Source organism: Electrona antarctica (assembly GCF_951216825.1).
Source record: "Electrona antarctica genome assembly, chromosome: 9".
Classification (NCBI taxonomy): domain Eukaryota; kingdom Metazoa; phylum Chordata; class Actinopteri; order Myctophiformes; family Myctophidae; genus Electrona; species Electrona antarctica.
This window is the reverse complement of record NC_136790.1, coordinates 39,891,727-39,905,595: the sequence shown is the minus strand read 5'-3', so window position 1 is coordinate 39,905,595 and position 13,869 is coordinate 39,891,727. Positions and strand designations below refer to the sequence as shown.

Sequence of the window (13,869 nt, the reverse complement as noted above, 5' to 3'; positions counted from 1 at the left end):
TGGCGCGCTACGAGCTTGTAGGTCTGCTATTTTTGAAAAATCGTGAAAATAAAATTTAGAAATTTTTGGAAAATAATTTGGGGACCCCCTAAAATAATTTGGCGACCCTCCCGATGGGTCGCGACCCACGGGTTGAGAACCCCTGCACTACACCAATAATAGAAAGCCTTGTCCACAAAATATTCCAAAACAGGAATGTGACACACACTTCCAGGAAAATACAGCACTAAGCATTAAGAAATTATTCAAATCTGCTTTATTAAATAAAACTTGTCTCATGAAGACATACAAATTCAAAAGTATACTGATTTACAGTAGTGCCAATCAAAAGATTCTAGATTCAAACAATTTGTAAATCGGTTTTAACAGGCTTATTTTGTAATATTGCAGACTGCTCACGCTTAAACACACACAACCTACAATGATGATATAATGATGGTGTTAAAAAGCCACTACAGTATTGAGTAACAGAGCTACTGCAGCTCAGCTGTGTCCTGAGTATTGCAAAATGAAGTGCTCAGTTGGCATCAGAGGCAGATTCAGTATGTTCTCATTCTTTGGTAGTATAGGCAATTTATTCAAGTTAATTCATCACTTCATTAAAATTTGTCAAAGTAAAGATTAAAGACAGGATTTATCTAAGCCTCATCTGGAAGGGCTGGAACACTGGCAAGAGCTGGAATGAGTCTCTCATACACATCAATGCCCTTGATGAACACCTGCTCATTCAGGTATTCATTGTGATCGTGCAGCAGGATGGGTGTGCGGTTCATTGGAGAGAAGCCAATAGCAGGAATACCAACCTATTTTCAAGAAAGCATCAGCAAAGAACAGTCAGGTTGAAATAGAGAACAATCTGAACATGTCTTCACAATAATACTGATAACCATAACGTTACTTGGCTTTCAGTGTAATTGTTACCATAGTTTATAATTGGCATCCATTCCTTATACTCACCGCTCTGATGAATCGACTATCTGTGGCTGCAGGAAATATCTCCTTTTCAAAATTAATATTCCTGCAGAGCAGATGTTAGTGAGACTGACTATTTGCTTTATAAATCAAAAATGTTAAAACATTAATTTAATACTCAATCCAGTGGACTTTGTATAGGACGCTGCACACTCACATTTCCGTACATGCAGTGCAGAAGGCATTCCACCAGGGGTCATGAAGGTCTGTGGAGGTCACATTCTGGTTCATGTGTTTCTACAAATACAAAGGAAGTTAATTTGTTTTAGAACCATCTGAAACTTCAAATCAAGAGATCTTTTAGGTTTTTTTATGTATATATTTTATATTAAATACGGAGTGGAAGTGCACTGACCTGTGCAAACTCATAGGTAATCCCTTCTCCTGCTTCCTTACACCACTGTTTGATCTGCTCTTCAAAGTCCTGCCAGGGATTTAGAGGTTTTTGTTAAGAGGTAGCTTTGATATTTGACCTGGAAAGTAACATAATTATTAAACATGTGCAGACCTGAAGGTTGACTGTGGGAGGTATTCTCAGGTCAAAGCTGACATCCATTTCAGCGGGGATGACATTGTACGCAATCCCTCCTTTCACCATGGTCATGTTCACAGTGGTAACATCACCCAGGGTGAAACACTCACTTGTATTTAACCTGCAATTCACAGACATTTTAGAGCAGGGTCATTACATAGCAATACAATGAAAACGTGACTTTCCAAATCAGAAAGACTCAAGATCACAATGCAAGATCAAAATGTTGTCCCATTCTTATACATGGATAATTTAGAACAACCATGAACATAACATTAAATGACAATAAGCAGACATGGCAGCAGCATGGGTGTAGAATCTCTAAATTAATAATTTATTTTTTCACTCCACTCAAGACATGAACACTGATAAAAGACATTCATTGCCTTTCTTCCAAAAACACTATTCCAGGGCCATTTCTCAATACCATAAATGCCAAGAATGGACTTACATGAAAAGGGCAAATAGCCAACATTCAGAAAACAACTCACAGGCTTGGTAATCGAGAATGAATGACCAGGATGTGTGTTAACCACTTTAGCCCCATTTTCAGAATTGTCTAAATCTTAAAAAAAAAAAAAAAGGTAAAACAATAAATAAAAAGATTAAGATAGACAATTATTCATACAGTAAATACAGGACAAGGCTTTCCATTATTGCTGTGAAAATTGAATAGTTTGGTGAAGTCCAATATGCAATACAAGTTTACTATGACTAATGTTGTTTCATCATTAACATTTCAGTGCAGGTGGCAGGTTAATTGCATTATATTAGTTAGTAGAGATGCTATCGGATCAATTGGCCACCGATCGGATATTTGGTGATCTGCAATTTACCCTATCTGTGATTGGCAATTTACCCTATCTGGAGAAATCGTCTTATACCATTTTAGTGGTATAAAAGTCAATCCGATATATAGTATATAATATAATTTTGCATCTTTGTGACAGGCCTAAACATTCTCCCCTTCTCCCCCACACACACAGGAACAGTTGTGACGCGGGGTTCTGACATATCGTATAATATATTAATTTGGGAAATATTAAAATTTTCCCCTTACGCACAAGATCGGGAATCAGCCGATCATGAGAAAAACGGTGATCGCAAAAAACCTGATCGGCGCATCCCTAAGTAGTACTGCACAAATCCAATATTCTTTTAGCCCAAGCTTACTAAAACCCCCAGTGGCAGTGCTCTTGTCCTGCAGGGACCAACCAGAAACAGCCCCATACCATGACACATTTAAAGTAACCTCTGTAGAGTTTCGTTGTCACTACATTCTATAGCCCGAGAACTGCTTTCGGTATATTTTTTGTTACTCTTTACGGTAACCGGAACAGTGCGTACTTCAGAACGTTTTTATTTTATTTTATTCATAAGACTGGCCACCTCAGGATCCAAATGGTCTCTTATGGGTCCATTTGGTTATTAGATCTGAAATATTATGGTGCACTAATGTGATATCTATATCTCCTTAAGACATACTAAAAGAGGCCAAATAGCTTTACACTTGCTCAGCTGAGACACAGCTCAGGTTGCAAAAACCTTTATTCCACATGAAAAAACACATTCTCATGAATTCTGCAAACTTGCAACATTCAGTGGCATTGAGGTGCCTAGAGTTCTAGTGAGCCCACTGTTCCTGTATCCATGTTTGTGGACATGAGTATACTCCTGTAGTTACCAAACGAAACAACAGCAGATCATTAGCATAACTGTTTTAATGATAGAAGCTGAATTTTGCAGACCCAACAAGTGACATGTTCTAAGAAACCTGGATCTACCCATATCTCACCTTTGTTTTTCCTTCTCTCTGAAGTCCAGGAAAGAGTTGATGATGCTACGCTGTAAGATAAACAGTCAAACAAACCTGGTCACTGTCAGAATTCTTCTAAAGCTTCTCATAATCCTCCAGACTGCAGGTGAAACGTGCAAGTGTTCCCAACAAATGAGAATGTGTATATGAGCCAGGCTTTATAGCTAAGCACCCACTGCCTAAGGCATCCAGAGGAAGCGCACCTGCTTTTCTTTCTTACAGACATTTGCAATACATTTTGAAACTCACCAGCTTCTCTGCAGCGGTGTTCTCCACAAATCTTGATCCATGGCCGGGACTACCTGGACAATGGACTGTGATCCCTGAGTAAAATATCATACTTAATTTTGACATCCCCATGAGTTTTAAACAGAGTAAAGTAGATATTAATAATAATACATAATGGCATCTAAATATAGTGCCCTCAAATGAGGAGCAAATTTGGTGCATTCAGGTGGTGCATTTGATACTCACACCAAGGGTTCCTCTCTCCATAGAACACGGTGAAGGCCTCACCAGGGTTGGCCAGACCTGTGTGAGTGAGAGACACAGACAGAGGCGCGCACACGCACACGCGCACACACACACACACACACACACACACACACACACACACACACACACACACACACACACACACACACACACACACACACACACACACACACACACACACACACACACACACACACACACACACACACACACACACACACACACACACACACACACACACACACACACACACACACACACAGGTTCAAGGTTCAAGGAAAATCCACTACAAATTGCTAAGTGGCTGTGTCTTAACTCTGGGAAAGGGATAGGGTCTAAAGTTATTTATTTACCTTCATCAAGTGCAAAGCCAATGTTTAATTTCTGGAACTCAGGGTGCTTCACAAATGTTTCCATTCCCTTGTGACCTCCAACTTCTTCATCTGAGACAATGAGAATCACAATGAATGATTAACAACCAATAGCAAAGTGCAAGTTTATGCAGTAAATGATAAAACTACAAAATCAAAAACATTGAAATTTCCTTTCGTAAGTGTATGGTGAACAGCACATTAGCAATTAGCATGTATGCTACTTAGATTTATATATTAGTAAAATAGAGAACAAAATAAATTGTGTTCTTAAAAAGTGATAATTGGTAAATGGGGTATAATAAGAATCAATGTTCCCACCTGGGACAAACATCAAGTGCACGGTGCGCATGGGTTTCTTTCCCCCTGCTTTGAGTCTTCGGATGGCCTGGATATACCTATGATGGCAAGCAAATCACTTCAAACCATTGGCTACTCTATTCACAGTCATCTATTCACGCGGGATATATGCAACTTTGAAAACAGTGGAATCACCACAGACAATAACATTGGTGTGCGTAACTCTGGAAAAAAGCCAAAAATATGTTTTGTAGGCTACAGCTTTATCAGGTTGGTAACCTGGTAAAGCTGTGGACAAAAACCTATTGTTCACCATTTTGTATTAAATACAGAGCGTAGTTATAAGCCACGTTTCCAAAGTTCCTTCTACTCACTGAATGGTAACAGACTTCATGTCCTGTGTTCCCCGAGCAAAAATGTTCCCTTCTGCATCTTTTACAGCTGTGAAAGCATCGTACTTCCAATGTTCCTATAGAGGAGATTATGGAAAGCTTTGTTTTGGTCAACAAACTGGTTATAATAGTGTTTTGATAGCTGCAACACAGTCACTGTACACTGTACCTGATAGACAGGTACCACATCTGTGTGGGAATTCAACAAAATGGACTTCAGTTTAGGATTTGTCCCCTCCCATGTCATGATGGACACAACTCTGCGAGGGCAAACCTGCAAGGAAAGGGGACAAGTAGACAAGCAATACTAGAAACAGAGACAGCATAATAAGTTGAGGAGAAAAAGCGCTACTCGACATACAGTACATTTATCTGTATATCATTGAGAAAAGTTACCAATCATAGCCTTGTGTTGAATGTTGTTAATCTCATTGTTTCATGAAGCGGTGCATTGGAACAAGCATCGGCAAGTGGTAAAAAGATATATTTTTCTGTGAAAACAGTGTTTATTGCAACTACTTTTAACACTCCATGGTGTACACTGTACACAATCCGCCAATGTTTCTAAATAAAAAATGCTAATTAGACGATGTACTGTATGTCATTAAAACGCCCCATTCAATGTGTCAGTTAGAACTTACTGCCGGGGGCATTTGTTTACAATCTCAATTGGTAAACAAATACTTATTTAACCAGGTTTGGTTCTGTATATAAAACGAGTCCTGTTGTGTTGTGTTGTGGTGTGTGTGCGCACTTGTAGATCTGCTATTTTCTGTGAATGTTCTGATTGACCCCAAAATAGGGATGCTGGGGTTCAAGTGGCTTTTTTCTACACTCTCTACGCTTACTTACCAATTACCATACTTATAATAAAGCTAGGTACAGTACACACCTCAATTTTTTTCAGCGGTAGTTCAAGCTCTTCCGCTATTCTGTCCAGGAACCTAATGGCAGCGTCTGTAAATAAATAAATATAGAGCAATGTTTAAAAATTAACCTTTAAAAAACTTATGTTGTCATAATCCCACTGATATTGGTTGTGGCAACAGTGTTACCACAACATAATGGTAACCGTGAAATCCATATTGTATGAATGTATTACCGGTATGGTTTTGGTCTATTGGAACAAAGATGAATGAGTGATAAGAAATAGACTTTGACAGATGATGTAACATAATCACAGGCCTACCATAATCAGGGTCTGGGTGGACAGTCCTCAGACGAAGGTATTCTCTGAACAGACTCACAGAGGGGTCTTCTCCCACAGAGGTGGTCTGGCAGCCACCACCTCCTGGACCATCTTTGTCAGGCAACATCCTTCTGGGAAGAAAGTTGATCAATAGTATTTAATATACTTTATGTGCATGACAGTGATTTCATTCAGTTCCAGAATAACAGTCCCAAATCAACCAGGAAAGCACCGTTTTGTCCTTTCTGATATTATTGATACATCATTATTGACCAATGACCTATACTTCTCAGTCCAGATATAAATGAGACAATAATTGGCAAGTGCGGGTGGAAACTAGATATCTCTTGAGGTAGAGGTTCACCTTTTACCAGCAGGCAGTACGATGATACCGAGTTAGCTTTAGATATATTCAGCAAACGTCAAGACATCGGCTGTCGTTGCCAGTTAGTTTAGCAGCAGCGTAAGCGAAGAGCAAGGTAATACAACAGTAGTCAGCAAACAGCGCATTGTTGTAAATTTTAATATAAGATCAAGCTTATTCTGATGGAAAAATCACCCACCTTGTTCAATGTGTTGTTAAGAACCTGCTGGTTACTCTATGGTTAAACCCAGGTGTCAGCTGACCAAAGCTGCTGACTTCACCCAAGCTCTGCAATGTAATGGAGCTACCGCCCCCTACCGTTTACTTTCGGAACTGTGAGCAGAACCCAGAATACATAAAATTATATAATAATTTATATCATTTATTTCAGTGGGATATCCCACTGAAAAACAATAGTGGCATTTAGGCGATGCCACGCAATATCTCATAGGAAGAGCATGACTTTTGCATTGTGGATGAGTTGGCGTGAGTGAGACATGTTGAAATCATGGATTGGGGGCAATCAGCATACATCCAACACTATAGCTTTATATATTTTTATTGTAATGCATGTTATTCATCTGTCATTTATACAGTAACTTTGTTTTTATACACGATTGTCCAAACAAAACTACTGCAAATATAGTACATACAACTTTACAATTTAAATAAATAGTTAATTTAATCATCTCAGCACGGACCTTTTATTTATTTTATTTATTAAGAACATTCAGCAGGTAAATTATTCTATATTAGATCAGCTTTAGTGAGGTCCAGTACAGGTCTGTTTTGAGCTGGAATGGTTACCAGATTATAATAAATATACAAATCCATTAGTCAAATGCAAAGTTAATGAGATGTGAACTTAAAAACTGCTATGTTTGCATACTTTCAGGAGGATATTTCACCGACAAAAATGGTAACAATGGAACACAGACATTCCATGTTTAACATGCAAAGGGACACATGAAACACATGAAATTACTATTACAAATCTGAAGCAAATCCTATGCTATGACAGGCTGAGCTCAACTACTAGTCCCAGAACTAGTCCCATATTCCTTTTTTTTTCTTACATATAACTGGAAATAAAAGGTGAACTTGTCATTATGAATTATGGCCCGACTACAATGTGCACCATAATCACGTTTACTAACATGTCGTTGCTGTCAGGCAGAAACCTTGTATCTCCATATACAAACTTTTTGTGTTTTTTCCCCATAAATGAATACCTTACTTCATTATACTACAGTCACGCAAAAATAGCTATCTACAACGCTTTGCAGATCTTCTATTCTGTGTGTGAGAGAGAGAGAGAGAGAGAGAGAGAGAGAGAGAGAGAGAGAGAGAGAGAGAGAGAGAGAGAGAGAGAGAGAGAAAGAGAAGAAGAGAAGAAGAGAAGAAGAGAAGAAGAGAAGAAGAGAGAGAGAGAGAGAGAGAGAGAGAGAGAGAGAGAGAGAGAGAGAGAGAGAGAGAGAGAGAGAGAGAGAAGTGGTTAAGTCTGTCAGTGGATTTTATAAATACTCATACTGAAACAATTCAAATGGCTTAAGACTAAACATTAGATCCACTGGAACAAATTTCCATTTCCAGAAAAGTAACAGTTTTGGACATATGAGGTTTCCACGCCAAAGCGACAATGTGTATCATGTTGTTGTCACAATGTGTATCATGTTGTTGTCACAATGTGTATCATGTTGTTGTCACATTGTGTATCATGTTGTTGTCAATGTGTATCATGTTGTTGTCACAATGTGTATCATGTTGTTGTCACATTGTGTATCATGTTGTTGTCAATGTGTATCATGTTGTTGTCACAATGTGTATCATGTTGTTGTCACATTGTGTATCATGTTGTTGTCAATGTGTATCATGTTGTTGTCACAATGTGTATCATGTTGTTGTCATTCCCCTGAAACTACACTAATGTTAATGTTCTGTGTTCCGGGTGACAAGAATAATGTTCCTAAGTCTGTAACAAACTAACAATGACATTTCACGAAACAGTTTCCCCTCCATATTTCACTGCAATTTGCTAAGAAAGTCAAGTAACCCTTGGTGAAACTCTCTGGTTTTGTCCATATAGCATGCATGGCGAGCTCCATCTAGCTTCAGAACCGAGTGATGTGGAATTTGCATAAGGTTCTTGTGGGACTGGGCGCCCAGATTTGTGTCCAGCGCTCCAAATACAATCAGAGTGGGAGTCTACAATGGAAAGAGCATAGAAGCAGAGAGACCACAATGTAAAAAGCTTTAAGACAAATGAGTAAAAAGTTTAACAAAATATGCATATACAGTACATTGCCTATCAGATTGCTTGTGGGGTGCAAACTATCCAGTCAGTGAATTTGTTAAGCCCGTTTAGCCTATTCACAATTTGTAGAGCAAGAACAAAAAGCATGGGAATACATATGTGATGTATTCCCATGCTTTTTGTTCTTGCTTAATGTAAGTCGCTCTGGATTAAGAGCGTCTGCTAAATGCCTAAATTGTAAATTGTAGAAAATAACTACAAGCTCACGTGTCATATGTTATGAGCTTGTAGAGCCTGACCTGCCAAAAATAGGGTAAAGCATCATTGTTCCGACCGCTCACCTGTCCGACCCATTACTACCCCTATCCCAAAACCTAACCCTAAGCATAACTGCACGCATAACCGCATGCGGAAGCCTTACCCGGCCACGTATTCAGACTAACGAGATGTTGGACTAATGCGCTGTCCCAAAAAATCGGGACACCAGGTTGAAAGTGGTTAATTCTGAATAATTTTGTATTTCTGAAGTGTTTGTTTTATGTAAGCATCTTCTGTGGCAAATAATGTCCTTATTTAGGACAAATAAACTTTCATTGCAATCAGTCTTCCTACTATCTACTATCTACACAACTGTTTTTTATTAGGTTTGAATTCAGCTTCTGTCTTTTCTCTAATCATGTACTCAGTTTTGAAATGAGGATCAATTTTGCCAATTATTATATATTGAACTAGATTACATAAGTTATGATGCTTTGCTACTCATTTTTAGCAGTTATTCATCGGTTAAACGTGAGCATGTGTATGTATAAATACAATACCACCAGTATTATTAAAGAAATGGAACACATTTGTGTTCCCTTTATGAATTTGTGTAAACCTTGTACTACTTTCTGTTCATATTTGTAAAAGTGTAATGTATAAAACCTATGTACAGTATAATGTTTGTTTGATTTAAAATCAAAATATCAAATAAACCTGAACATTATATAGCCAAACCATCACTCACCTGAATATTCTGATACTGCTGTGGAGTGTAACTTCGCGTTCCAACAGGAGCTATGGGAATAAATCCATGCAACTGAACACTGTGCTTCATCAGGAAGGGTATGGAGTAGTGTCCACTCATTGAAGGGCTCAAAAGCACAGCTGTTCTAACACCAAGCGCTTCCATGAACCTCCGGAGAAGATCCACACGATTCTGATCCGTCTTCAAGGCATCCGAGTCGGGCGACTGCCCAAATCCTCCAAGATAGAACAAGATACAAAAAAGGTATTGTAATGGTGTTACTGCGTACTGTTTATAGCGTAAACGTTGCCACAGTGTTAATAATGTGATTGAGAAATGGGTACTACCGTATCAGACTTGCTTTTGGAAGTTGACACCCTATGTTTATAATCTTTTCCAATCCTTAAACATTTCAGGTATTAAAGCAAAATGGGTAATGGGTACATACATAGAACGTATTAGGTGATAGCTTCGATAGTTGATAATCCAAAATTGTCTCCATTTTGACTAACATTGCAGAGTCATCAAATAATAAGTTATCATGATCATACTGTGAAATCCTAATCACTATGGTAAGCCACATAACACACACTGGATGTTTCTGTTGGAGCGCAAATAGTTAATGAAGCTGAGTAATATGATATTTATTGGATGGAGAGTTACTTGAGCTCTCTAACCAGCTCAGTGGCCTTGTGGTTAGGCCTTGTGCGCTGACATTGGAAGGTTGGGGACAATACCGCAGCTGGGTCATACCAAAGACTATTAAAAAAGGGACCCAATGCCTTCCAGGCACTCAGCATCAAGGATTGGATAGAGTTAACTAGTTAAAGGGCCACTTCAGCCCTTTTGCAACCAGATCTTATTTTAATTGTGTTTGGGAGACAAGAAACACTTTCCGTGTGTTTGTAATATGTGTTTTTAGCTATTTACTACTGGGCCCTTTTTGAAACTAGCTCCTCGCCACTCGCCCTACACACTTTCACTCGGTTTGAGCATAGATTTATAAATAATAGAGACGGCACTGGGATTCCCCTCCCATCCAGTGGCGTCTCTATGATTTATATATCTATGCTCAAACCAAGTGGAAGTGTGTAGGGCGAGTGGCAAGGAGCTAGTTTAAAAAAGGGGGCTAGTGTCTGATGTCATGGACACTGGTCTCACTTCCTTCCTGGACTATGTCATCTCAGTAAAACAGCCCACCCCCTATCCACAAGGTGGGGTGAGTGCAGCAAAGCATTATGGTAATTGTAGTAATCCAGCAGTGAGACCAGTGTCCATGACAGACACTTTGAAATACTAAAATATAAAAAAACACATATTACCCACATAAAGCCCCCAGGAAAGTGTTTGTCTCCCAAACATAATTAAAATAAGATCTGGTTGCAAAAGGGGTGAAGTGGCCCTTTAAGTCCCTGCGACTTTACTAGCATCATATCCAGGGGGTGTACTTGTACATCATGGCTGAGGGATGTACAAGCCACCTCACGCTACAGAAACATGATATAGACTCCTGCCCTATTGGCCACATGGCCCGGTTCCCAAGGCTACTTACTTACTACTTCAGCTCTCTGAAGATCAAATAAAATATATATAAATCATATAAAATCATATATTTCTATTAAAGTATTGTTTCATCTGGCTTCTCAATTATTACACTCAAGGGGGCTACCAGTAGGACGGTCAAAATACCTAAATAAGTAAAGTTATGTTACCCTTACAGACAGGATCATACTCTTATGTACCTGTACACAAGATGTAACAATAAAGTACAACCTTGAACCTTGGTGTGTATTTCTATGTTGTTAATAGTACCTTGTGATATTGTGTGAAAATGTGAACATAAATAGCAATCAAATGTCAAACGTCAAAATGATATATAATTTATATGCACACATAAGAAACTGCTCAGCCAGTGTTGATATGTTGAGATATAATCTCTACCTGGCAGGTCCATCGCCAAGGCCTGGTATCCATTAGTTGCCAATAATGCAAGTGTGCCTAGGTCTTCCCAAGTTTTCGATGAGAAGGCTTGGCCGTGCAGAAGGACCACTTGCAGTCTGCAGAAAAATAAACAATGTTTTTTTTCCTCCTCCAAAATATTTCCCTATTGAGTCTATATAGTGCATCTTATCCTACAATGAATGGTGAAAAGTAAGATACAACTGAAAGCAAACCCTATCCAGCATTGCACAAAATAATCTGAATTCAGTTCACTATATGGTCCCCCCCATATAGAACTCCCTATATAGGGAGTACGGGGTAATAAATGACTGAATGATTTCGGACACAGTCTCTCGATTTGAATCTTGTGGTGCTTCCAATGAACATGATTGGCCGTGTGTTCATAGGAGGGAAGACGGGCGGAGAGGATGGTCTCTGTCACTGCACTAGCGACTCCTACAGTTTGGTCAGGGTGCCTGTTCAGTGAAAACCTGAATTGGGAAGACTAGCAGTTTCTTCCTCATGCCTTACATCCTCCTGACTGTACCTCACTCTCAGGTGAAATGAAGCGGCTAGGACTTAACTTGTATCGGAGGGGACAGGCCCGACACATGCTTGTCAATGTCTACAATCTCCCTAGCAAACCAACCAGAAGTGGTCACGAGCACCAACAACGCTCAAGGGGAAGTGGAAATTGGCAGAATTACAAAATTGGGAGAAAATGAGGAAGGTAAAAAATTATTGAGAGAAAGAGAAAATCCTAAAACAAGGTTTCACAACCAGCAGTAGCCTGACACACATTTATTTTTCCATAATAAAATAATAATAATTGACCCATTGAGTCAGCTCACCTTGGCAATATTTGCCTACCAACTCCATCAACAGGTAGAGCTTCTCGGAAGAACAGTGGGGGGTCTCCAGGTAGCTGCCCTGTGCGTACAGACACGTTTATGGCTGGTGGAGGAGGAGGTGACGCAGGAACCAACCCTATTCTTTGAACATCAAGAGAAGGCTCCATGCTGCCCTGACGAATGGATGGCAGAAGCAGGTACAACAGAACAGTGGCCAACAACACCAGGCCCAAAACCACAAGGCGATTACGCAAGAAATTCATTTCAGCAAGATGTATGATCTGAAAGACAATGGTAGAGAGAGTACATTGAAAGCGTATCAAATTAACTCACATATTATACAAGTAATCATGGCCACACTGATGTCCACATCGTCAATTGTCCAGTGTCCACTGAGATGTACTATTGCACTTCTATTCTATCTTTGAATAGAACATTGACAGAACATCCTCTTCTAATAGTATTTTGGAACTTTGATGACTGGTCAAATAAATAAGAATATTTCCAATCCATAGGGACTAAAGTGCACAAATAAAAATACTTCCATAGGGACTAAAGTGCACACATGATTCTCTCTCCCCCGCACACACACACGTGTAACTGTAACCTCAGGGTAGTGTTATTATTCCTACCACGGATCCTCTGCGAAACTAACTATACCATAGAACGAGGTAAACTGACAGCAGCAGTCAGTCGATTAAAGATGACACATTAGAGAAAACATACCAAGACGGGTTGGGTTACGTTAGGCTTATTCAGTGATAAGAGGGTTCCAGCTGCATCATCATTTATGTCTTCTCTCACTTGCTAACGTTAGTTGCTCATTCTGAACAGTGAAAATCCAAGTCGCTACTAATCATCAATTTAAGCAGCAGAGCTTGAATCGAGACAACGTTGGTCGTAGCTGTTAAGGTTACGTGTAACTGCTGTTAAGAGCGCTTTTAGCAGCGGTGTTTACAGTTTACTGCTAACATAACATCATTCCTCAGGACACGAACGATCGGCTTTGCAAGATGCTCTGCGTCCCGTGCTGCGATTGGCTTATCAAAGTGCACCCTGTACAATCCTCCTGACATGAATCTGTCTGCATATGCAACGTTCCTTGTACCTTACAACTGCAATGTAAAATATTTTGTAAAAATTAAGAAAAAAACACCCACGATAAATAGTAATTACATTTAAAATTATGATGATCTCGGATCTGTATCATGCCGAATTTTTCCGATTCTGCCGAAACGGTGAACGCCATATCGAAATTCGGAAACTTCAATGACCAGGACAAAATAACGTACGTAATTTCCTGTTCATTGATGCCAGGCCCAGGCCAAATACCTTTGTTCTAGTGATTTTCATTGGAAAAATAATAAATGTATTCCTTCTCAAGTA

General features: G+C 39.3%; 2 protein-coding genes across 5 annotated transcripts; both read right to left on the bottom strand.

Annotated features, from left to right (window-relative positions):
* Positions 1-233: 233 nt before the first annotated feature.
* acy1 (aminoacylase 1) lies at positions 234-6,761 on the bottom strand. Of its 4 annotated transcripts, none has more exons than XM_079509510.1 (15): positions 6,631-6,761; positions 6,068-6,198; positions 5,771-5,835; positions 5,048-5,152; positions 4,861-4,955; positions 4,508-4,584; positions 4,169-4,258; positions 3,795-3,851; positions 3,570-3,643; positions 3,300-3,349; positions 1,481-1,625; positions 1,328-1,396; positions 1,130-1,209; positions 958-1,018; positions 234-803 (listed from the first exon to the last, which is right to left on the bottom strand). In XM_079509510.1, exons 2-15 carry the CDS (start codon positions 6,192-6,194, stop codon positions 639-641), a joined length of 1,260 nt encoding a protein of 419 aa, XP_079365636.1. In that variant the 5' UTR covers positions 6,195-6,198; positions 6,631-6,761; the 3' UTR covers positions 234-638. The 4 variants fall into 4 exon arrangements, with proteins under 4 accessions (XP_079365636.1, XP_079365638.1, XP_079365637.1 ...); XM_079509512.1 differs by having other exon boundaries at positions 6,068-6,195; positions 6,631-6,754; XM_079509511.1 differs by lacking the exon at positions 6,631-6,761 and adding an exon at positions 6,432-6,598.
* A 213-nt stretch (positions 6,762-6,974) lies between these two features.
* abhd14a (abhydrolase domain containing 14A) lies at positions 6,975-13,544 on the bottom strand. The gene is made up of 5 exons (XM_079509585.1): positions 13,210-13,544; positions 12,484-12,764; positions 11,633-11,748; positions 9,692-9,927; positions 6,975-8,636 (listed from the first exon to the last, which is right to left on the bottom strand). The coding sequence occupies exons 2-5, from the start codon at positions 12,744-12,746 to the stop codon at positions 8,454-8,456; spliced, it is 798 nt and encodes a 265-aa protein (XP_079365711.1). The 5' UTR covers positions 12,747-12,764; positions 13,210-13,544; the 3' UTR covers positions 6,975-8,453.
* Positions 13,545-13,869: the final 325 nt, after the last annotated feature.

What these genes read in the sequence shown, in the direction of transcription:
- acy1 (XM_079509510.1), bottom strand. Translation starts at nt 6,194, where the DNA reads ATGTTGCCTGACAAAGATGGTCCAGGAGGTGGTGGCTGCCAGACCACC. An exon ending in ATGTGGTACCTGTCTATCAG is followed by an intron (nt 4,956 to 5,047) that starts GTACAGTGTACA and finishes TCTCCTCTATAG; the next exon opens with GAACATTGGAAGTACGATGC. An exon ending in TGCACTGCATGTACGGAAAT is followed by an intron (nt 1,019 to 1,129) that starts GTGAGTGTGCAG and finishes TCTGCTCTGCAG; the next exon opens with GAATATTAATTTTGAAAAGG.
- abhd14a (XM_079509585.1), bottom strand. Translation starts at nt 12,746, where the DNA reads ATGAATTTCTTGCGTAATCGCCTTGTGGTTTTGGGCCTGGTGTTGTTG. An exon ending in GGTAGGCAAATATTGCCAAG is followed by an intron (nt 11,749 to 12,483) that starts GTGAGCTGACTC and finishes ATTTTTCTGCAG; the next exon opens with ACTGCAAGTGGTCCTTCTGC. An exon ending in CTTGGCGATGGACCTGCCAG is followed by an intron (nt 9,928 to 11,632) that starts GTAGAGATTATA and finishes TCTATCTTGGAG; the next exon opens with GATTTGGGCAGTCGCCCGAC.